Here is a 25814-nt window from a genome sequence, read left to right as displayed (position 1 = left end):
GACTAGTCCAAGCTCTTCCGTTTACCAGCTGTGATGCTGGGCCTCAGTTTCCTAACCCATAAGACGAGATGGTTGAACTACTTCATCCCCAAGCTTCAAATCGTCCCTTCTAGCTACAAATTTCTATGATTCCATGATTCTGTACTGCAAAGTAAAAAATATAAGTGGCATTCAGAGTTAACCATATGAACTCCCATATAAGCACCAAAATCGATTTAATAGGGTTTTTTAAAAAAAAAAAAATATATATATATATATATATATATATATGAGTTTGCACCCACTCTTATTAAGGAGACACTCACCCTAAATGTCCTTAAGCAATGAGATAGTTCATACATTAACTACCAAAAATAAGATAGTTCAATACATCAACTACAAACAATTCTAACCCATCACCCCTCCATCCTCTAAGCATTAACAAAGAGGGAGGAAGCTCATTAAGTAGTATTTGATTTAGCACTTCTAGAGTAGAGCTCTGAATCTGCATTTTCAACAGACATCCCTGGGAACCTGTCATTTAGTCAAATCTAAACAATGCTACTTTCCAGGTAGATAAAAAGCTACCTGCGGGGTGGGGGGGTGGCTGTGGAAATGAACTCGGCTATAGGTTTGCTAAAATCAGAACAAAGGGCCTTGGAATGGTCAGTAAACACACAGGTCACCAATTCTCTCTGATCTTAAAAAACAATCTTTAGAGAGCCAACTGCACTCAATATCCTGTGTTCTCAAGAACTGACAGCCTCAAGAGACAGGCATTCTTTTTTTTTTTTGGAGACAGCTCTTCTTATATCTAACATTTTCATCACCTTTAATCTGATATTATTATATAAGAACTAAACATTGTCACAAGAAGGAAATAGCCTAATACTTTTTTTTGTGTGTGTGTGTGTGTGTGTGGTACGCGGGCCTCTCACTGCTGTGGCCTCTCCCGCTGTGGAGCACAGGCTCCGGACACGCAGGCTCAGCGGCCATGGCTCACGGGCCTAGCCGCTCCGCGGCAATGTGCGATCCTCCCGGACCGGGGCACGAACCCGTGTCCCCTGCATCGGCAGGCAGACTCTCAACCACTGCGCCACCAGGGAAGCCCGCCTAATACTTTTGAATGTAGATACTCCCTTTTTTTTCTTATTTGAAATACAGTTGATTTACAATGTTGTGTTAGTTTTAGGTGTATAGCAAAAGTGATTCAGTTATACACACACACATACACATATATATATATTCTTCTTTGGATTCTTTTCCATTATAGGTTATTACAAGATATTGAATATAGTTCCCATGGTATATAGTAGGGCCTTGTTGTTTATCTATTTTAAATATAGTAGTGTGTAGATACTCCTTTTTTTTGCATTTTTGACAACAAACAAGAAATGTTAAGTTATTGTACAACTGCAAAGTGAAGGGAAACAGAATGGGGCACCCCAAAATGTGCCCCTTTGGCATGAGCTGAAAGGCAATCAAGACCCAGCAGATTCAGAAAAACTTTTCTTTCCCTTAACTGCCTAAAAGAATTTAGATCAGGGGCCTGGCCCGGAACGAAAGCAATTACCAGAGATAACTTTTTATCTGAAAGACTTACCTGCATGGCAAACATCTGCTCTTCTTATAATGTTCCTGTAAACTGCCCTCCTCCCCTTTGAAGCCCCAGACTCCATTCCATTTCTTAGCTCGGGATGGCAGATAAGCCTCAACTGCTTGACTGCCTTTGAGGCTTATATTTTTATGGGACTCCAGTGGCATGAAATTAAATCTGTTTTTCTCCTATTGACCTGTCTTATGTCAATTTAATTATTAGAGCAGCCAAAGAACCTAGAAGGGTAGAAGGAAAATTTTTCCTCCCCTACAAAAGGAAGTTAACTTACAAGCTAACTAGATTTTAAAAATTGATAGAAATTGAATAACTTAAAAAAATCCCCAGAACCATCCCTTTGCTACTGTCCTAGGATGACTACAAGTAGGTACTTTGGGAATACTCGGGGTTTGTCAAAGGGTGGGAGCAGAGGTTAGGGGTAAAGAGAAGACGGGGGACGAAGCACCAGGTTCCTCAGCTCAGCTGCCATCAGAGCAGCACCAAGTTTATCTGTGGGGTGTATCAGGCTTCTGCTTAAAATTCACTTGAAGAAAGAGTTCCAGGGTTTAACAAATGAAAAACGAAAACCACTATTCTGCCATATATAAAGAATCCCCTTTACCTCCCTTAATTTTAACTAACAGAAACACACACCCACACTGCCCTTAACATGACAAATAGATACAAAGCTACCTCCAAAGACATTCTAGAATTATCTATACAGAGCGCCTTTGAGGAGAGAGGGATTCTTACTGGTACTGACCCTCCCCAAAGTGCCACATTATCCGTGCAAATTTCCAGAACTCTAAGGAGAGGCCCCGAATACCTGACGAGGGGATATGTGTACTAGAGAGCTGAAATGAACTCTTTAAACAGTGAACTGAACACACACAACGTGAGTTCCACATCTCCTACCCAGTGGAGTGAAGAAAGTCACTGATGAGACGAGGAACCCCAGCACTAGTCCAACACACAGCATGCAGAGCACGAGGATTCCAAATCGCCACCAAGCAGCGACCAAAAAAATCCCACCGACGCTTCCGGCAACGGCCGTCAGAACGAGGCGGACTGCACAGGGAGAGAGGATGAACAGTTAGATCAGAGGAAGCTTTTCCAACCGCACCCTTAGACACACTATACCATTACCAGAGCCAGCCTAGCCCTTCTCTGGGTCAGGCACCGAAGGCGCATCAGTGGTGCAGTGAAACCGGCACGGGGAGGCCCTCTCTAGGGAGGGCCCGTTCTGAGGCTGGAAACCAGCCGGGGAGCTAAACCTCCAAGGACTAGTGACAGGCATGGCTTGGTACAACCTATAATTGGGGCAGAGGAAGAAGGGGTGACAAGCGTTCTGTTCAATGTGACATGGAAGGAGGAGCTGTGTTTGTTTTAAGGTAAAGAAAATCGTAACACTGATTGCTGTAAATGTCATATGGTCAATATACCACACAGCTGGAACACAGGTTTATAATCAATATGGTCCTTCACTTCCCTCAGTACCAAGGAATTCCTCCAAGGAACGAGGAGTAGTTTAGAAAAGATGTGTAGAGCACAGGTGGCCAGTTATTTTACACACATAAGAGGATATCACACACAATACTGGTCAAACTGTAGAAGGAAAGGTGGGTGTAAACGGTGCCTTCCTTTTTGAACACTCAATCAAACTATATTATTTTCACTTACCATCATACTTAATAGGTGTCAGTCTTGTAATCAGTATATAAAAGAAGAATCCCATGAAGATAAAGCCTATGAAGAATAGTTCTAGTAGCAAACGACCAAGGAAGGAAAAAAAACAAAAGCTACAGTTAGTAAATGCAATTTAAATGTCTAATCTACAAATACATGCTTCAGTTCCCAGAATGTACACATGAGGGCATTCAGAGAAGAGAGATAATTATCTAAAAGGCAGGAAAAATTCAGAAGTCATTGGGAGTAAATATTATCATTAAATGGGTACAAATTCAAGTATTAACTATTGGATACATTTTCTTGTATACAGGTCAATTTCAATTGGTCAGTTAATTGTTAATTTCATAGCTCATTTTAATACATTTATACTTCCTACTTAAAACAAAAATAGTACTTTTGTCATTGTGTCTGATCTGAAATTACAGATTAGATTTCAATTCATTACATGAGCAAGAATACAATTTGAAAGGTTAAAAAAAAAAATATTCCAAAGCAAAATGTGACTTTTATGTCTTCTTTTAAGTCATCCTTTCCTGTTTAGGATGAACATCAACCATTGTCTTTATCTATAAAAAACCTAGTAATATCTTTGGGACCTTGCATACAGCTTAACAATTAAATTCTGTATTATAGAATCATTCTACACTTTGAGAAATTAAATATTCTTCACAATATTCTCTTCTCAATCAAGAAAACAAGTATAGTAATGGAGGGAAAGGAGTTGCTGCTTCAAACAATTTATTAAAGCAAGTTCGAAGAGTTTTATAAGATCAAGATTATGTTTACTCTCCCCTTGATGCTCATTATACTGCTGGTTAATGAATTATATAAGGATTTTTTGTTTTTTTAGTAACTGCAAATACAAAATTCAGCCCAGGGCTTCCCTGGTGGCGCAGTGGTTGAGAGTCTGCCTGCCGATGCAGGGGACACGGGTTTGTGCCCCCATCCGGGAAGATCCCACACGCCATGGAGCAGCTGGGCCCGTGAGCCATGGCCGCTGGGCCTGCGCGTCCGGAGCCTGTGCTCCACAGCGGGAGAGGCCACAGCAGTGAGAGGCCCGCGTACCACAAAAAAAAAAAAAAAAAAAAAAGTCAGCTCAGAGAATTCAAATCAATTCAATGAGCATAATTCATATTCTACTTCCCCCATTGGGTTTCACTGAGCAGATCGTGGAGTTCCCATTTGCTGTCTGAACCTCCCAGGGTTGTGCAGACATTTCGACCTCCCCGTACTGTACACTGCAGCCTGATTTATACGAAACCATGTCAATCACCATCACCAGAATCCACATATATTTTTACATAGACGTCCTGATTTCTAATTAGTAATCTTTGGTCAACTAGTCAATCTAGCAATTGAAGTTCTGATGCACAAATCAAATTTTATTCCCCTCTTAATAAGAGAAGGTTGCATTCCATTGCTGAGAAAAGAGAAAAAATCAAAATGCACTGTAATTCAGTAGAACCTTTACTAAAAGACCCCAGCTACAAATCTATGAAGATAGTGGAGGTAGCCAATTGCTTACTCTCCTTACAGGTCATAAATTCCCCAGCAGCATTTCAGAAAAAAGACCACAAGGCATGTAAATAGCAACTATATTAGACAAAATACCTGTTTTCCAGAATCTGTGTCCAAAGAAACAGATGAAGAGACCAAGCAGGGCAAAAAGAGTGAAGAACACTTTGGTAGATACTCTTCCTAAAAATAATGAAAACTGAGTGCATAATACATCGAATTTGATACTTTGAATCAATATAGAACAAAGCTTCATGAAAAAAAGCAAAGTGAACTGACAATAATTTATTCCATACGTGTATAACTTATTTTAAAAACATCCTTGCCACCCCTAATGACTTACTCTATGTGGGCAGTGAATACCAATGGTTGCTGGTGTCACAAAAAGAGAAGTCAGACGACACTGCTTCCTGATGAAGGTCTGCAATGCTACCCACGACACATTTGGGGGAGGGGATGGGGGAGAAGTGGGAAAGGAGGAGGAGAGAGAGTGTGCCTGAAACAAATAACTGTTTCTTCACAAATAAACTACAAGAAGAAAAGGAGGGTCGGGGGAGGGAGAACGATGGCTTAAAGGGGATTTAAGACACACACATCAACTAAAAACAATGTGCAGACCTCATCTGAAACCTGATTCAAACAAACAAAACTGTGAAAAACAATTAAGAAGCCTGGGAAAATGTAAACACTGGCTGTTAATCTGACGCTATTAAGGAATTATCTTCAATATTTTTCATTGAGACTTGTGCTAATGATACTGTGGCTATATATTTTTTTAAAAACAGCACTTATCTTTAAGATATACATACTGTACTAAAATTTCATAAGCAAAATGACCATTAGGGACCCACTCGAAAAGAATCCAGTGATAAGGGGGGTGGGGCACAGGGACACAGGTGGGTGTATAACTGCAACAAGATAACGGCCATGAATCAAAATTGCTAAGGCGGGATAATGATATATGGAGGCTCACTGAAGTTTTCCACCACAAAAGATTTTAACCAAAACTCACATTAAATTAAAGAAGACGTATTATTCTATAAGTAACACATGAACAAATTACTACCAATCTTCTCAATTATACATGTTGCTTGGGAAAAAAATGTAGTGTAATAACTAATGATGAAGCACAATATGCTCCCTGATGCCGAAGAATCCAAACCCTGTGATCCTCAATCGGCACAAACTTAAATAGAAGAAACAGGATTCGAAAGACAAGCCCTACTGAAGGGAAAAACAGATCCACTAAATTCACCACCATCGTGACACCTTTGAGATAAACACAAGAAAGTCATCCCCGAACTAAAAACAAAAACAAAGCACCTACGCAAACTCCTGTGAAGTGTTACAAACTGACCACAAGTCAAAACACATAAAAGGGGCTTCCCTGGTGGCGCAGTGGTTGAGAATCTGCCTGCCAGTGCAGGGGACACGGGTCCGAGCCCTGGTCTGGGAGGATCCCACATGCCATGGAGCAACTAGGCCCGTGAGCCACAACTACTGATCCTGCGCGTCTGGAGCCTGTGCTCCGCGCAACAAGAGAGGCCGCGACAGTGAGAGGCACGCGCACCGTGATGAAGAGCGGCCCCCGCTTGCCGCAACTAGAGAAAGCCCTCGCGCAGAAACGAAGACCCAACACAGCCAAAAATAAATAAATAAATTTTAAAAAATTAAAAAAAAAAAAAGGCAACGTGGGTCCATCCGCCCTACTGTAAGCTCAGGAAAGGCATCCTAGTGTGCATCGAGCTTGAAGACAGAAGCCACAGAACCGAACTCTGAGCTGGAGGAACAGTAGGATGGGACCTTTCCCTCCCCTCCGCCTAATGTGAAAAGACAAGTCCCAGAGCTCACTCTCATTAGGAGGGGCCCTGGCGCAAAGAGTTTGAGGGAAAGGAAAGGGAGGAACCCAGACAAGATAAACCCATCAGTCAAAAACGCAGAACTTATATCTGCCTGGTCTCTTGCTCTGTATCTCTCAAGGACCTTGCGCGTGGCAGTGGAAGACTGGGCAGGCTACAGAAGACAGCAAACATTAAACCCTGGCTTGAACCCAGCCGACAGACTTCATTCTTTAGAGCAAAACTCCTTGAAAGAGTTGTTTGAACTCTTTCCAATTTCTTTCCTCCTATTTGTTCTTGAACATATTCGAGCCAGGCTACCCTGAAATGCTCTGACTGGCACCTGTGGCCTCCATGTTGCTAAATCCAATGGTCATTTTCCAGTCTCTTTCTCAGCTGCCCCGTCAGCAGCATCTGACCCAGGTGATCACTCTGCCTTCCTCTAAACACTTTCTTCTCTTAGCTACAAAAAACTTTCCTTTTACCAATCTGGTTGCTCCTTCTCGGTCTCCTTGGTGGGATCTCCTTCAATTTCCTGACCTCAGTAATCATTGGAGCACCCGGGGCTCAGTCCTTAGACTCCCTCCCTCTCCTACAGCTATAAACATAAAAGGAATGATAAACATGGAAAAATGCCATTTGGCAACCGGCTGGTAATAAATGTTTCAGGCAAGGCTCACCAGATGCTAAAGCCAGCAAGTGAAGAGTTTGAGAAACGACTATTTACCTGTACTCAAAGTATCTCCCCAAAAGATACTTAAAGGGGAAAACAGTTACTACACAGTGGAGAAACCTGGCCGACACCCCTAACCAAGTAATCAGGGTTACTACCGCCAGTAACGGAAAACACAGATATCAGGTGCCTCTAGAGAAGGACACTTCATCACTTCTTTTGTATTCCTATAAAAATTCATAATCTGAACTTAGTCACAAGGAAACATCAGACAAACCCAAATTGAGGATGTTGTACAAAAATAAATAACCTGTACTCCTCAAAAAGGTAAAGGTTTTGAAAGACAAAAACAGACTAAGAAATTGTGCCAGACGCAGGAAGATAAAAGAGATAGTTTAATGCAACATGTGATCATGAAGTGGACCCTAGACCAGAAAAAAATTTTTCTTCTGGTTATAAGGGACATTGGTGGAGTAACTAGTGAAATTTGATAACATCTGTAGGTTAAATAACAGTACTATATCCATGTTAATTTTGTGATTTGATAGTTTTACATAAGGAAATAAATAGAAACATTTAAGGGCCAAAGGGTCTCTATGTCTGCAACTTGCTCTCAAATGCTTCAGGAAAAAAATGTATATATATGTGTACATAGAGAGAAAGAATAAAAAGCAAACAGCCTAACGTGGTAACTAACATGTGAGGACCATTGGTGAAGACTATGCAGAATTCTCTGAACCATTTCTGCATCTTTTCTGTGAAACTGTTTCAAAATAAGATGCTAAATAGACATAAACAGAAAGATCTTACAGCAGCCCCACTGCCAGCGCCCTCTCTCTCCTGGACACTATGATGGTCAATCTCCCTATTTCTGCTCTTGCCTGATTTTTCTCAAACAAAACAAAACAAAGCAGCCAGAGTGATCCCATTGAAACACGAATCAGCACCATCTGCTCAAGCTCTCCAATGCCTTTTCATTGCTCTCAGAAGAAAAGCTATAGTCCAAACTGGGACCTGCGAGGCCGCCCGCTCCAGCAGCCACACGAGGCAGGCTCGCAGCTGAGGGCCTCTGCGCTGGCTGTCCCCTCGGCCTGGCACCTCCCGCCACTGCCCCCCCGGTGACACGTCCATGGCTCCCTGCCTCGCCCTGGGTCTTTATCCTAATGCTACCTGTTCAGCAAGGACTTCCTGAGCCATGCTTTCTCAAATTCTCTCGCCCTCACTGGTTATCTCCCTTTCCTACTTAATTCTTGCTTCTTTACCCTCGTCATGTATATCTCACATACGATATATTTCACAAATGTATCTTGTCTGTCTCGTCTCCCCCACTAAGATGCAGGCTGCAGGAGGGCTAGTATTTTGTCTGTTTTGTCCACTGCTCTATCCCAGTGCCTAGAACAGAGAGTGGAGTAACGGAGGGGCTCAGGAGGCATGTGCTGAATGCATGAATGAATGAGACAAAAGCACTTCTAAATATCCTTAAGTGCTGTACTAGTTGATAAAGATCCGCAAAGCCAAAGAAGAATTTTCACAGTTGAAATCCACATACTCACCAAGGGAAGAACAATTATCCTCCCCTGCCTCAAAGCTGCAAGCGTACGTGTGAGCAGGGACGTAAGCTGCAGACGTATTTAGGAATGGATCCCTAACGATGACGTTGTAAATGACACCTTGTCCACGGAGGGAGGAGAAAGAAACACTTGTCTTATCATCAGCTGTTAGGGTAACCACCTGAAGCCAAAAATAATGCACGATTAGTGTTTAGATTAAAAAAAGCAAACCCCTTTTCTCCACACCCTCTCCAGCATTTATTGTTTGTAGATTTTTTGATGGTGGCCATTGTGACCAGTGTGAGGTGGTATCTCATTGCAGCTCTGATCTGCATTTCTCTAATAATTAGTGATGTTGAGCATCTTTTCATGTGCCTCTTGGCCATCGGCATGTCTTCTTGCACTGTTGGTGGGAAAGTAAATCGATACAGCTACTGTGGAGAACAGTATGGAGGCTCCTTAAAAAACTAAAAACAGAACTAACTACCGTATGACCCAGCAATCCTACCACTGGACATATACAGTGAGAAAACCATAATTCAAAGGACTCATGCACCCCAATGTTCATTGCAGCATTATTTACAATAGCCAGGACGTGGAGGCAACCTAAATGTCCATCAACAGATGAATGGATAAAGAAGATGTGGTACATATATACAATGGAATATTACTCAGCCATAAAAAGGAATGAAATTGGGTCATTTGTAGAGATGTGGATGGACCTAGAATCTGTCATACAGAGTGAAGTAAGTCAGAAAGAGAAAAACAAATATCTCATATTAATGCATATATGTGGAATCTAGAAAAATGGTATAGATGATCTTATTTGTAAAGCAGAAATAGAGACACAGATGTAGAAAACAAACATATGGATACCAAGGGGGAAGGGGGGGATGAATTGGGAGATTGGGATTGACATATATACACTACTGATACTGTGTATAAAATAGATAACTAATGAGAACCTACTGTATAGCACAGGGAACTCTACTCTATGCTCTGTGGTGACCTAAATGAGAAGGAAATCCAAAAAAGAGGGGATATATGTATACGTATAGCTGATTCACTTTGCTGTAAAGTAGAAACCAACACAACATTGTAAAGCAACTATTCTCCAATAAAAATTAATTTTAAGAAAACCCCACAAGCTTTTCTATTATAACCCCACCTACCTGTGCTATTAAATTCTAACATGAAAGTACAACTCTTGTTTAAAATATACACTAGCCCATTTGGCTTTTTTAAAACAATTTATTAAAGTACAGTCGATTTACAAAGTTGTGTTAATTTCTGCTGTACAGCAAAGTGATTCAGTCAAACATATATATATATATTCTTTTTCATATTCTTTTCCACTATGGTTTATCACAGGATACTGAATATAGTTCCCTGTGCTATCCATCCTACATATAAATAGTTTACCAACCCATTAGACTTTGTCAAGAGATTGTCCTGCACAGTCTGCATGTGTTGATATGAACAAGCTCTTACACAAAATGCATCTAAAGATTTTGTATATGTTAATAATTTAAGTAAAATGTGATATAAATAAATGATTTAAGTAAAATGCGCTAGTTAGGACAAAGAAAAGAATTTTTGTCTCGTCTGCTAGACTGTAAATGACGTAAGGGCGGGAACCTTATTGATCCTGCTCACTAGTGTCCCCTCAGTAATTAGCACAGTCGTTTGTAAGCGTCCAACAAACGTGAGCGGTCACTGCGAGCTACAGAGCTGACGTAGGCCGTGTGGGTTAACGTCTCACAGAGAGCACCCACTTACCTTTGTCTAGCAGGCTCTGAGATAAGAAAAATCACATACAGCTGTGCTGCCCTGTAGCCCTTCACTTCAAAAATTCCCTTTTAAAGGTTGTTTGTTAAATAGGGGATAAATATAATAGGAGAAACAAAGGCCCCACGTAGCCCTAATACACAGATATGTTCCTACTAACGGAAGGGAGAAAACGAAATGTTTGGGTTTCAGGAGTAAATAATTAGGAGCCTCTTAGAAAACTTCTACCGTTTAAATATAGTGCTCAGCCTTCAGAACTATGTTTTCTGGGGCTTCCCTGGTGGCGCAGTGGTTGAGAGTCCGCCTGCTGATGCAGGAGACACGGGTTCGTGCCCCGGTCTGGGAGGATCCCACATGCTGCGGGGCGGCTGGGCCCGTGAGCCATGGCCGCTGAGCCTGTGCGTCCGGAGCCTGTGCTCCTCAACGGGAGAGGCCACAACAGTGTGAGGCCCACATACCGCAAAAATATATATATATGTGTGTTCTGGGCAAAGGATTGGTCAAGTCCAACAGAATGTTAAGAATAATACAATGAAAACGTTATACACCCCACTTGGATTCAACAGCCGTTCTTGCTTTAGCGTATTTGCTTCTCTGTCCCTCCCTCCTGATCCTCCCCACCCCACATATATAGTTTTTGGCTGAACCATTTTAAAGTAAGTTACAGGAATCATGGCATTTCACTTTTAAATACTTCAGCATGCATGTCCTAACACAGTGTTTCTCAGACGTAATAGCCTATGAATCACTGGGGAGCTTGTTAAAATTCAGATTCTGATTCTGCTGGTCAGAGGAGGTACCTGAGATTCTGCTTTTCTAAGAATCTCTCAGGTGATGCAGCGCTATGCATTCATCCACCACACTTTGAATAGCAAGGTACTAAGTACAAGGATATTCTCCTATGTGCTCACAATACCTCAGCTCACCTAAGAAAATTAATAATTTCTTATTACCTAATACACGGTCCATATTCAAATTTTCCCAAATGTCTTTTATAGCTTTTCTCCCCCTTAACCAAGATCCAACCAAGTTTCATGTATGATGTTTATCTCCAATTTCTGCAATCCAGAATCACCTTTGAAAGATTAAGGAAGTTATTTTACAGATCACTCCACAATCTGAATTTATCAGATTGTGCTCAAGATGTCTAACTTGTACTTTGATCCTATGCATTTCTTGTAAACAGGGACTCCTATAGACAGGAACTCAAGTTAAACCTGTTTTGCTAGAATATTCCATAGGTTATGGCGATAAAGTCAGCCTACATTCACATGAGCACATAATGCAGGTTCACCTACTATCAGCAAAGCTAACTCTAACCACATGGATAAGGTAGAGACCATCGGATCACTCCACTCTGAGAGTAGTTTTCCCTTTGCAATAAGAATTAATCTGAGGGTGCTATTTAGGTATCCTGGGAATATCCTTCCCCCCAACACTCTTTCCACCTGGTGATCCTTGCCTGAATTATTTCACTGAGGGTCAGAAAATGGAGATTTTCTAATTCTATTATTCCTTCTACATTTACTAGCTGGCACTCTTCTGTAAAGCAGAACTTTCTCTTATCAACTGGGAGTGAATTACAGATCCTCCTTTTAAAAAGGCAGGGTAAATTCCTTCCCTTTATTAATTTTCAGAGTATAATTTTGTGTACGTTGCTCCAACGGTAGCAACTGAGCATTTTTCCTTTTTCTTTTTTTAGTATCAGTATGGACGTGTTTTTGTTTATTCAAGGCATAATCAATCACGTTCTCTTTGATGACTGAATTGTCCCAGAGATGGCCAGTGTGAGCCTCCTCAAACAGGCTCCAGGGACTTCCGTGGTGGTCCAGTGGCTAAGACTTCGCCTTCCAATGCGGGGGATGCGGGTTCAATCCCTGGTCAGGGAGGTAAGATCCCACATGCCTCGCGGCCATAAAACCAAAACATAAAACAGAAGCAATATTGTAGCAAATTCAATAAAGACTTTAAAAATGGTCCACATCAAAAAAAATCCAAAGAAAACAAAGAACAACCAGAAAAAGCAGGCTCCAGAGTCTTCTTGACGTGCCCTCATTAGTCGTTGAGGGTTTCCTTGAATTCTGGCACGCGATATTCTAGCTCTTAACCAAAAGTTAAGAAGTAAACTAAAAAGACTCTAAGAATTCTTACATTCTTCATAAGAATAAAAATGGTCTTCAAAATTTCCTATGTACAAAGGCAAACTTTGCCAATAGAGCTTCCTAATTGGTGAATAAGCACAATGAGTTTTCTTGTACAAGGCCCCCTCTTAGCATGGGGAAATGACATGCTAGGTGACACAGCAACAAAATCAGATCTTACTCTGCAACAGGCTGAGTGCCTAGGTTAATCACAGACACCCAGTTTCAATCGCTTCTTTCTATGTAATCTGATAATCTACAACCTTCTAGGAAGATCTTAGCAGTCTAGAAAAACTTTACCCACCAACCACTAGACTGACAGATGACCTTGTTTATTAGACCGATATCAGGCACCCTTTAAGACATAAAGATAAAATCCTGCCCTCCACAAAAATGATCTAGAGCATGAGTCTCAAATTTTAATTTGCATAGGCATCACGTGGGGATCATAAAGACAGATGCTGATTCCATAGCTCTGGGGTGGAGCCTAAGAGTCTGCAACTCTAACAAACTCCCAGATGATGCCAAGGCTGCTGGCCTGTCCCCACCCTTGGAGTCACAAGAGTTTTCAGGGGTTTCAAAAGCTCGAAGAAAACTTTTGCTGCAAGTTAGAAACTTTGCATTTGGGTTTAAATATTAAAGGTAACGTATATATCCTTAAACAGTTTCACATTATTTTTTCTCAAAACACTATAACCTTTAGACTTGCCAAATTTTTTTAATCTAATAGTTATGGGAGTACATAGAAAATTACCACCCACTTCCAACCATAGCTCAAGATTACCAGTCATAGATGGGGCTGCAACTAAAATATAACAAAATTTACCTGCATCTCCTCAAAAGCCAACGTTACTTAGGGATATCACTAGCAATGACTCCCAAGGTGATAACGAGATAAAAGAGAAAAAGTGAGAATCCCAGAAAAACCAAGAAAACAGTTTAAGAGAAAAAAAAAAAGCTCCTGGTAGCTTCCCCCCTTCTCAACTCTTACAAAGGCATCACAGTCTGGCCACACAAATTATGAGAGTCAGATTTACCTTGAGAGCATTAGCCTGCACCTGAGGCACCTCGGCCATCCTCTGCAGGTGCCTTAGCAATGCCTCTTCAGTGAGGTCGTTCTCCGGCAAAAAATACTGATAGACGTCATACTGTAACCTCCACCTGGAGTCCTGGCCCGTCTTGACGTCACACGGCGGAGCATCTGCGCCTCTAAAGTCAACCAACAAAACTGAACATCAGTCTCTTGTGCTGCAAGTCTCATCTATAAAAAAGAACCGAAAGCTGGAACTTCAAACTTCTGCAACGATGCCAAGTTTGGCACCACCAAGAAAGGAGAGGCAGTATGTATGGTTACATAACCAGATGTATCAGTCAGGTTGAGTCAACTGCTCGCTTTGCTACTTGTTGGCTGTGTGTATGTGGGCAAGTCACTTAATCTCAACAACCCTTAGGGGGCCTTTCTGTAAAATAAGAACAGCAGCCCCTTCTTCATAAAATTAGGATTAAATGACAACACACAGCACTTAGCAGCACCATGGATGATACACAGGGAGCATTTCAAACGTTAGCTATCATTACTATTAAAGTAGAAACTAGGGCAGAATGTTAATTAAAATAATAAACTGCTTACAAAAAATGTGAGTGTTTCACGCCTCCAGAATGTTTTCTATATTTAAAACTCTTTACAAAAACTAAGATGTACTTCTAAGCTCATAATAAAGGCTCAACATCTGGCCCTTCCTAAGAATGAAGGGAAACAACATTAACTGTAAATGACAGCTCGAGTATTAGTAACAAAGCTTAAATTACTTCCATTCCAAAAAAAAAATTAGCAATTCAATTTTGCTAAAGAGAAACTATGGATTTTGAGAGAATTTACTCAATCTACGCAACAGCGAGCAACGCACGTCCTAAAAGGAGTTTTAGGAGTCGGGAGACAGACATACCTCGCATGACCTAGGTTTGCTGGAGCAAATTTGATAGTTGTTTCAAAGAAATTATACTCCAGGTAAATGTTGGAATCGATATCTAAATCAAACTCCAAATTACAACCACCAGGGATAGGATCTGGATGGAAAACAAGGAAGTTACTTAACATAGAATTCTTATATATTCAAACCACACTCGGAAAAACAGAACCCCACCCCTTATAAGAACTCCCAATATAGAAGTTAAATAGACAGCTTCTGGTTTTGTTCTACCTCATGGACTAAGGGTAAAGTTAACTGAGGTTACGGGCTGTGGAACAGGGATTAGAAGACCTTTTCTGTAAAGGGTCAGATAGTAAATATTTTAGAGGCTTTTCAGACTCGATGGTCTCTGTGGCAACTACTCAACCCTGCTCTTGTGGCAGGGAAGCAGCCATAGATGATATGGAAGCGAATGGGCTGTGTTCTTTTGTTTTTTTTTTTTTAAGTATCGGATTTTTAGTTGCTTTTCTTTTTTTTTTTTAATATTTATTTATTTATTTGGCTGTGCCAGGTCTTAGTTGCAGCACACGGTATATTAGTTGCAGCGTGCAGGATCTAGTTCCCTGACCAGGGATAGAACCTGGGCCCCCTGCATTGGGAGCACAGAGTCTTAACCACTGGACCACCAGGGAAGTCCCTGGGCTATGTTCTAATGAGACTTTATGTACAAAACAGGCAACAAGCTGGATTTGTCTTGCGCTCTAGAGTTTGCCAACCTCTGCACTAGAGTTAAAAAGGTCAGAAGTGGCAAAGATTCTTAAGCTGGCGTCCAAGAGTGGGTTTCAGGGGCTCCGTGAACACCTTGAAATTGTATGCCAAAGGTTGAATGTGTGCCTTTCCCACATAGAGAAGTTTTTATTAGATTTTAGTATATACAGAAGAAGGGTGTCCACTTTTCACATGACTCTTTCAACAGGGAGGAAGATGGTGTCATCCTCATTGCTGGAAGTCTTTGTGTATATATAAAAGAGTAAAAATTTAAAAATCTCAAGAACCCCAAGACCACGTATTAGAATAGCATATGTATAATTAAACAGAAAATAAATTTGGGGTATTTAAGTTACATTAATAATGTGGTTAAAACAGCTCTTCTTTTCTTATTAGAAATCCTATTCATAACCTTTAAGCAAGACAACACTTAAAGAAGTCACTTGACATTAGTTCAATTCCATGCAAAGAACTGTATACAGCAGACTCAAGTGGAGAAGCTAAGAACAAGGTAAACCAATTTAAAGGTTTTTAAGATCTCAACTTCATACACTCATCCAATCATTCCCAGAGCTGGTTCTTAGTTTCCATAAACTGCTGGAACTCTGCAGATTGGAGATACCCAGTGTGCACTGTTTCAATTTCTGTGGAATCTTTCTCAGAATTCTATGCCTTTCTTTCACACTCTCCTTTCCCTGCATTTACAAATATTTACCACACCTGAGAAAAGCATGTGCATTGTAACTGACACTCCACTGTTCATAAATTTTCTTGTGCACTGACCCTGAGGGAAGCTTGAAATCTATCATTTTTCAATCAGGAAATTACCCTTTTGCTACATAACACTGTCTTTCTTCAACTCCAATCACTTTTTGGCTTCTACCTCCTTTACTAGTTATTGCAACCTCTCCTTCCCTTTACTACCAAACTTTAAAAGAACGTAAATTTCCTCACCTCACCGTCACTCCTCAATCACTATAATCTAGTTTTCACCCTCACTGTGCCACTAAAATGACTCTCATTAAAGGCCACCACTGACTCTGGGTTGTGCTATCATATGGACACTTTCAGTCACTCTCTTGATCTCTCTGCAAAGTACTATTTACCACTCCTTACTTAACGCAGGATGTCCAGGCTCTCCTCTTACCTTCCTGTCTACTCCTTAGTCTTACAATTATTCTTCAGCAGTTAGCATCCCCCAGAAACAGTCTGGCACGTGGAAGGCACTAGGAAGTTATCTGCTATTATTTTTCCCCCCTAAACCTCTAAGTTCATGCCTGGACAATCTCACTCACTTCCATGGCTTTTACTAACAACTATTCAGTTGGATATCTAACCTCACACCTCCACTCCAGGCCCTTATTTTAAACTGCCTACTATACATTTCCATCCAGATGTCCTATAAGGGTCTCAGATTCAATGTGTCCCAAACTGAAGTCACCATCTACCTCATCCCAACCCCCTGAAACATCCAGCACCACAAAAATCCTATCTCCATGCCTATTTTGCATCACCACCTCCCAGCTGCCCAAATGGGAAGCCCATGCTCCCCACTTTTACAATTCATAACCACTGGTCGTTGTGTCTTGTCAATTCTACCTTCTGAATATCTCAACCCAGCTCCTCCTCTCCAGCGCCCTCTAGGGGCCTTTGTTCGCATCTTCATTTCTCACTATGAGTCCTGAAAGCTGTGCTGTCTTGACTCTGCTATGCCCTCTCCAACCCACTCCTCACACTGCTTCTAGAGTTAACTTTCTAAGAGATTAAATGTATCAGATCATTCCTCTGCTTAAAAACTCGCGATGGGGCTTCCCTGGTGGCGCAGTGGTTGAGAGTCCGCCTGCCGATGCAGGGGACATGGGTTCGTGCCCCGGTCCGGGAAGATTCCACATGCTGCAGAGCGGCTGGGCCCGTGAGCCATGGCCTGCGCGTCCGGAGCCTGTGCTCCGCGACGGGAGAGGCCACAACAACAGTGAGAGGCCTGCGTACCGCAAAAAAAAAAAAAAACAAAAAAACAAAAAAACAAAAAAAAAACTCACAATGTTCTTCAGCATAGAGGGCAAACCTCACATTGTACACCAGGCCCTTCACACCCTGGCTCCAGCCACACCCACTGTTCACCATCCTCCAAACACCCCATTCTTCTTCCACGTCTTCCTCGGCCTCCGATAACCAACTAATGTGTGAAGGACCATGCCTTGTCTTTCTGTTACAGCTTCTCCAAGGGCTCCTTAAATGTTTTCCAAATGAATAAATGTGTTCTCCTATTCCCTACCTGGGCTTTCAGTCATCAGGCTAATTCTCTGACTCCCCTGCTGTTAATACCTTTCTGACTCAAGGTATTGTACTTATAATAAACACTTTTAATAGGATTATCGTTTTCCCTAAATTTTCACACACAAGTCCCGCATTCTGGAGAGTAACGGGGAGTCGACAATAGAAAGGTTACCGCTTTCCGAGTAGGAGAGTGGAATGGCCACATTTTGGACAGGCTCAGGGTCTGAAGTCTCCAAGTGCCAAGTGCATATACTCTGCTCTGGTCTAAGAATGAAAACCAGTCCTTTGTCAGTGCCTGTTCCCGAGGCATTGGGAAGGAGAGTCTGCAATAAGGAAAGAAGAGTCATCGTGAATCGGGAGTTGACCAGAGTGCTTACATTTTGGAGTGGGTCTAGTGTGCATGCCCTGCTCCAAAGCTTCTCAAAGCAAAAAGGAATAAAAACAGATCTTCCTTAGATGATTAAAGAATTCTTTTCACCTCTATGTGCACGTGACCACACACACATGTGAAGGAACTCTTTAAAATATACGTCTTTGATCAGGAATAGCAGATACACAGAAAAATCCCCAAGCTTTTCAATCCTCTCAGTTAGGATCTACTATGTCAAGTACTAAGACCACTGGGTTAAGGACTACTGTGTGAATGACAAAACGAAAACAATTTAGTAATGAGTCTGATGTCCTTTATTCAAGGGAGAACAACCCATGGATTGGAGGAGGACAGTGCCTCACTAGCGGTGGAGTCCTGTTCCCAAGGGATGTGGGGCATGAACCAGTTTTTTAGAGCATTAGAAGGGCATGCTTGGCTAGGTCAGGATTTCCATAAAAGTCGAGAGGGTCCTGTTTTCTAGGCTAAGCTGAGCTGGAAGAGTGTGGTCAGTGTAAGGTAGGTTTCCTTGACAGGGGTTCCCTGTAAGTGCAGGCTGACTTAGGTTTAGATTTGTGACGTGGATCAAGCCATTGGGGCAGCCTCCATTTGTGGTCCCGATATACAAATTAACTTGACCACTACCAAGGCAAAATTATAAGCTCTGCCCCCAAAGAGTTCAGTTCTTGGAAAGCTTTTTTAAAAAACTGAGTTGTAATTAACATATTATAAATTACACATGAAGTATACTAATGGTAGGTTTTGGTAAATGTAGGCACCTTTGACACCATCACCACAACCAAGACAGTGAACACACCGATCACCTTCTTTGTGCCCTGTTCTAACCCTTCCTCAGACCCCAGCCACTCTCCCATCCCCTGCCCCCATCTGCTGGGAAAGCTTTTTGAATAACAAAGTACTAAGTTAAGAGGTAGGAGATTCAGTGTTTTCTTAAAGCTAAGGAAATAGAAAGAAAAAAGTGCCAGATGGGTTTCAATTTGACAAGCGTAAAAGAGAATGACCCAAATACTAAGTGAGGAACTACAGGGTCAGCAGTTTCAAAGAACTAACTGCTGGGCTTCCCTGGTGGTGCAGTGGTTGAGAGTCCGCCTGCCGATGCAGGGGACACGGGTTCGTGCCCCGGTCCGGGAGGATCCCACATGCCGCGGAGAAGCTGGGCCCGTGAGCCATGGCCGCTGAGCCTGCGCGTCCGGAGCCTGTGCTCCGCAACAGGAGAGGCCACAACAGCGAGAGGCCCGGGTACCGCAAAACAAACAAACAAAACTAACTGCCAAGATGACCCAGAAACTCCAAAGTGACACACTTCATCAGGAAGTTACAACAGAAAGTTCTCTTCACAGACTCACTTCTAGAGCTATGTGCAGTTCTGGTTATCATCTTCTCAGCAGCATAAATACAGTGAGAACTAAAGGCAGTCCAAGAAAGGAACACGATTATAATTAAGGATAACTAAGATCCTTTCTGCATGAAAACCGAGGCCCAAGATGCTGTTCATCCAGGCCATTTTTGTCACGTTAGTAATGCTGGCCTCCCTTTATCTAACCTCAGTTTCCTCAAATGTAAAAATAGGCATTAGAACTACTTGGTTGAACTGTTATGAGAATTAAATTAACTACGTGGAAAACCAAATGCAAGGGCTCCTAACTAGGAGCCCCAGAGGCCCAGTGAGTTTCCAGAGGTCCTCATGAAATTATACAGATGTAGGCATACATTTTGCCAGGTAGAGAGTCCTGAGATTTCAGCAAATTCCAAGTCTATGGCCCCAGGAGCTTAAGGATCACTGGCCTAGCACACAGTGGGCATGCAGTAGATAGAAATGCCTTTTTTCTCCATCCTTTCTCTTCCTTCAAATGTTGTCTTTGCTATGATATTATTAAGAAGGAAATTATCTCTGTGCCATTTTACTATGTATCCTATGTAAGGGCCTGAATAGAAAGTTTCCATTTGAATTTAGTGCCAGAAAAAAACTTCGCTTCCTCTCAAGAACTGGCATGTTTCTTCCTTCTAAGAAAGTTATGAAATTTAACTTGCTTTGATCTCTGCTCTGGTTGCAAAGAACTCAGGCAAAATCAATATATGGGTCATAAAAACAAAACAAAACACACACACACACACACACACACACACACACACACACACACATATATATATATATATATATATATATATATATGGGTCATAGACACTGTTATCTCTTCAATTAACATAACTTACTCCTTCCTCTTTTCCTTGATCAAACTCTTCCATTTCTAGTCTATTAGATCACCACACACAACTTCAAAACCTTCGTGGCAGAGACAGGAAAGCAGGAACAAAAAATACCAAATACTTAGTTTGAAAGATACTGTGACCAATGCCCATAAGATATATAGGAATTGGACTAAGACAGCTCTGTTTAGCAAATACCACAATATTAGAATATATGTGGTAATATAATTACCACAATATGAGAAGGTAGGCTTAGGACACATAAAAACGCAGCACAACTTTATACAGAGTGAAATTCATTTATTTGTCTAGGGGGTCATATAGACTAAATATAAATAGATTTGTAAAAGGTTAACATAAATGGCAGAGCCTGAATAGCTTAAGCTGACCCAGGACATTTGAAAAACTTCCCAGAGCTGAGGTTGAGGTTCAGGGGTGTAGTGATGATCTCTGTAACAGGGTCCTAAATGCTGCTGGAAGCAAAGCACTGCACTGGTTAAAACTGAGTGTTAGGATTCTTTTGTTTCCATGAGACTCCAAAGAATAACGCTGAGCCTACAGGAGTCTTAATAAACTTCAACACTAAATGGCTGAATGACAAAGCAAACCCATTAAAATGTACTCTCAGGTAAAAATCACTGAGGACACACTAGGGTAAGAAAAAGAAAAGGTGGGAAGCATGAGGAAAGCTTAACTGCAGACAGGAGACACTTGGTACAAGCCACCCTCCCCCAAACTCAGGAGCATCACCCCTCTTTAGGTCAGAGGTCACCACTCAGGAAAGGCCTGTGATACTCACCTCTTAGCCAGTCTAAACCACTAATTTGACAGGACCCAATCTTGATTATTTTTTAAAAAAATTTAAGACACACACTTCTCCACAAATTTATCACCCTTTGTTAAGATGGTATGGGGGCCCCAAATTCTAACCACCTCTTTGAATTACTCATTACTGCGTTCCCCCACGTATACGCACATTGTACGTGTAAATAAACTCTTTTTTTCCCCCTCCTGTTAAAAAAAGAAAAAAAATTTAAGACATAAAGTGGCATCAAATTCTAATGCTCAGGACTTCCCTGGTAGCTCAGTGGTTAAGAATCCGCCTGCCAATGCAGGGGACAAGGGTTCTATCCCTGGTCCAGGAAGATCCCACATGCCACGGAGCAACTAAGCCCATGCACCACAACTATTGAGCCTGTGCTCTAGAGCCTGTGAGCCACAATTACTGACCCACACGCCGCAGCTACTGAAGCCCGTGCGCCTAGAGCCCGTGCTCCACAATAAGAGAAGCCACTGCAATGAGAAGCCCGCGCGCAGCAACGAAGACCCAATGCAGCCAAAAAAAAACCCAACAATGTGTCTTTAAAAAAAAAAAAAACTCTACCGCTCATGCTAAATACAAGACCCCAAAATGTGGAAATGACTTTTATGGAAGTAACTCTTTGTACTTACCTCAGAAAAAGAAACTGTTGTATTCTGATACTGTGAATGTATTTGGAAAATAAGAAAAGTGACATTGCTGGAAATATGACGCAAAATAGCTTCCTCTGGAGAGGGCTTCTTGAGCTCCAAGTATCTAAATCTCCCCACAGAAAATTCAAGAAGACCTACAAGGAGAGAAACGTTTCATTGTAACACTTACATCTCTCACAGCGATTTGTACAAACTGCATACTTAAACACAAATGCATGGCTAATTTAATCCTCAGAAAAACCCGTTGAGATAAATATTATTATTACTGCTCCTATTTCACTGATAAGAACAATGAAGCTCAAAGGGGTGAAGCTGCCCGCCCAGAGTGCCTCAGCTACAAAGGGTGGAACTGAGAACCTAAGGGGAAGAAAGGTATTTCAAAAGATGTGAAAAATAGGCCGTTCAAAGCGCCTGGCTCCCAGAGCCCAGGAAAATCCCCCTTCTGGTAGCAGCAATAACAACTCTATTCAGAACAGAGTCCCTGAATTTAAGGATTAACCACCCTGATGAGTTACTAACAATCGTAAATGCACTGGTACTAAAGATTATTACAACCCAGTGAATTCTGAAGTCAGCCCAGCTAGAGAGACACATCTGGCTTCAATTTTACCCCACCATTTACTAGCTGTGTGATCTCAGGCAAGTTACTTAATTCCCTTACACCTCAATTTCTTCATCTGTCAAATGGGACTGAAGTACTCAGCTTGCAAAGGAAGGTGTCATCATCACAGGCAAAAATGTCTATTGAGTGTCCACACCAGGAACTTCAGGAATCATAGGGCTTCTGGAAGAAGGAGCTTTTCGTTTGTTTAAGGATCAAGTTCAGAGTCCACATAAAAGATAGGCTCTAACAAGTTCTCCAACACCTCACCTAGGCTTTCCCATTTGTCCACTTGCCTCCACTGTCTGCTTGTGTTTCACTCACTCACTGTATCTTATCTCCCGGCTGCTCACCAGTTCTTTCCTTTTCCAACCTAATTCTCAAGGGATCCACTAAATAGGCTGCTTTGACTTCTGTGTGGTTCTGGGTTCCCATCTCACCCCCTGCCCTAGAGTCAGTATGTCTTTGCATAAACAGCAGAGGAGCCTGCAAGCATTACATAAGCAGTCTTGGGGGCTGGAACCTCAAAATAGGAAAAAAAGATTTCAATTTAATAGAGATGAAAAGTAGGTGATGAGGTAAAGATTATATTCACCAGAGTCCCACAGTGGAAGGATCATGTTTTATTTTAGAAGGAAATTTGAGTCAGTGGGAGCTAAAAGAAAACACCCCAGACACTAACTCACTCTTATGTACCGTTTCCTAAGAAGGCTAATTTTTTCAGCACTTTTTGTTGTTCTTGTAGTTAACACAAGTACTCCATTTGGATGATTAAAAAAAAAGACTATCAAGAAAGGCTAACCAAGAAAGCCAAACAGAACATACAAACATTGCTAGAACTAGAATAAAGGTTACTCTCTATAAAATTTCCCCCCCCAAAAAAAAAAAAAATTTCCCCAAACTCCATGATGTTATTATATTATCTTCATAACTTTTTAATTGATTATAGAAAAAAAGGTTATTTGTGGTTCTAATTTAATTTCTAAAAATCCTGAGAAAATTTTAATAGTTGTAACAATGACAAATGAAGGTGGTATATTTTCTATTTATGTAACTGGAAAGACATTTCACCTTGTATGTGGAACAAAACTCCAGCCTGAATAGTGGTAAAAATATTAGGAAGTGGCTAACAGAATCTACGGAAGTCTGGAAAACGTGGGGAGCTTTCTGGGGTTTTTTTTGTTTTTAAAGGGGAACAAGGAACATTTTAATATTCCATGTTTTCCCAGCATCAGGATTACTTTATTAGGAAACTAAATTATACATAAAATTAAGTGGAACTCGGTAAATGGCCCTAAAAACTTTTCATGTATTGCAGTTTAACTTTGGTCCCATCCATTCTCCACCTTCCAACTCTTAAAACTATCCACAAATTCCAGTCTAAGAGCAGTCTCAGTTTGTTTTCCTAGGAATTAATTGAATTTCCATCCTTTAACTGTCCAAAGCACTCAGCTCACTTACCGGCCTGCCTTTTCGAGTTAAGTTTTCAGTTTTTCTGTTTTTTCAGTCCCTCGCCATCCCATTTTCTCTATTTGACAAATACTTATTTTAGTACTTATGGACTAGTCGCTCTGCCTATTGAATACTGTGACCAGAAATGACATAAGTAAATTCATAAAGGTTATAATCACTTAACTAACACTTAAATTTGCCCTTAAGCCTATCTTAGAAATTTTTGATGATCTTTATATCTGTCTCTCATTACATGGGCCTTGAATCAAAATACTACCCAGAACATTTATAAGCCCTGGAAGAGACTGAAGCTATCAGTTAGTGAAGTGTTGGTTTTCTTAACGTTTCCTTAATGCATCACATAAGGGTGAAGATAAATCACAAATCAGAAATACTTGGAGAACCAAAACTTTCAGTGATTTAAAAGACAGTAAGGAAATACAGGACCACAGAAATTAAAATATACTACTAAACAACTGGTAACTTAACAAAATAAGTAGGGCTAATAAAAGTTGGTATTCCTGGGAATGTATGTTAAGTGCCTTTTCTTTCTTTTTTTTAAAATTTATTTTTATTTATTGTTGGCTGCATTGGGTCTTTGTTGCTGTGCGCAGGTTTCTCTCTTGTTGCGGAGAGCGAGGGTTACTCTTCGCTATGGTGTGCGGGCTTCTCATTGCAGCGGCTTCTCTTGTTGCAGAGCACGGGCTCTAGGCACGTGGGCTTCAGTAGTTGTGGCACGCGGGCTCAGTAGTTGTGGTTCACGGGCTCTAGAGTGCAGGCTTAGTAGTTGTGGCACACGGGCTTAGTTGCTCCACGGCATGTGGGATCTTCCCGGACCAGGGCTCAAACCCGTGTCCCCTGCATTGGCAGGTGGATTCTTAACCACTGCGCCACCAGGGAAGCCCTAAGTGCCTTTTCTTTACACATTTCATTGTTTATCAGATTTCTATAGCGATAATGAGGCGTTCTTACCAGAAAGGAAATGCACAATTTGGAAAAAACCTCCTTCCTGATGGCACTCAAAACACAGGTTCTACCTCAACTCTTCATGTGAAATTAATAAAACAGGGACACAATCTAGACAAAATGGTGACACTGTCAACACTCAACAGATGTCACCTGTTTTGTTTTTCCCTTAAAATGGTAATATTGTTCCAGATCATACATAAGCCATATTTTAAAAGGCAAGAACTGCAGAGAAAGTTAATTCCTCCAGCAAGTACACTGTACAGAAATAATCACTATTAACAGTTTGGTATACATCTTTCAGGATTTAGGCAGATATCAGCATGAGCATCTCTATGTAGATGGAAAAAGAAAGACACAAATATGTTTGGTATAGCCATTTCATAGGTCTTAGATATCTTTCCACATCAACAGATAATTCTAGCTTTATCATTTTAAAAGCTACAAAATATTCCATTCTAGGTAAACATGATTATTCAACCAATCCCTTACTAATGAACATATAGGCTGTTACTATCCCAGCATGAATAAGAAATAAGAAATAAAATAGTTCTATTTTGTGAAAGAATACTCTAGAAAAAACATATACATATGTGTGTGTGTGTACATATATATGCCAAGCAATAAACCTATTTGAGAAGGTTTTTGCTGTGACAGTGTAGCAGATCACCTTTGATTTTAAATAATTAAAATAACTAAGAAGTCTTGTTCTCATTAAGAAAATCAGAAATGAAAACAAACAGCTTCTGTGAGAATATAAAATGATCAAGACAAAAACAGTGACAGTCTCTGCTTCCGACTTCTTCGAGAAGAACACCTGCCATTTCAGAAACAGATTTCCGAAAGCTTCCGAAAGGAAGGTGATGCCTACTAACCCTCTTTCCCCAGTCAAATGCCTGTGACAAGAACCAGAAAAAAGCCAGACAACGAAGGGGAGAGACACTGTATACATTATTTTTTAAAAAACTGGTCACTTGACAAAGTAAGTAGGGCTATTAAAAACA

The 25814-nt window shown here is 41.1% G+C and overlaps 1 protein-coding gene across 2 annotated transcripts in view; it reads right to left on the bottom strand.

The window, feature by feature from the left end:
• TM7SF3 (transmembrane 7 superfamily member 3) overlaps positions 1-25814 on the bottom strand; it is a 36777-nt gene that overhangs the window by 4679 nt on the left and 6284 nt on the right. Inside the window, exons 1-9 of one of the 2 annotated variants that reach the window (XM_079935895.1) lie at positions 22453-22545; positions 21771-21925; positions 17895-18045; positions 14714-14834; positions 13805-13976; positions 8842-9019; positions 4874-4960; positions 3254-3334; positions 2489-2641 (exon numbers count right to left, since the gene is read on the bottom strand). In XM_079935895.1, the coding sequence (XP_079792021.1) occupies positions 2489-2641; positions 3254-3334; positions 4874-4960; positions 8842-9019; positions 13805-13976; positions 14714-14834; positions 17895-18045; positions 21771-21925; positions 22453-22468 (1114 nt within the window). In that variant the 5' untranslated portion in view covers positions 22469-22545. Of the gene's footprint in view, positions 1-2488; positions 2642-3253; positions 3335-4873; positions 4961-8841; positions 9020-13804; positions 13977-14713; positions 14835-17894; positions 18046-21770; positions 21926-22452; positions 22546-25814 lie in introns of those variants that run through there. The other variant, XM_079935894.1, reaches the window with a different exon arrangement.

Source organism: Stenella coeruleoalba (genome assembly GCF_951394435.1).
Source record: "Stenella coeruleoalba genome assembly, chromosome: 11".
Lineage (NCBI taxonomy): Eukaryota > Metazoa > Chordata > Mammalia > Artiodactyla > Delphinidae > Stenella > Stenella coeruleoalba.
This window is presented reverse-complemented; position numbering and strand designations above follow the sequence as displayed.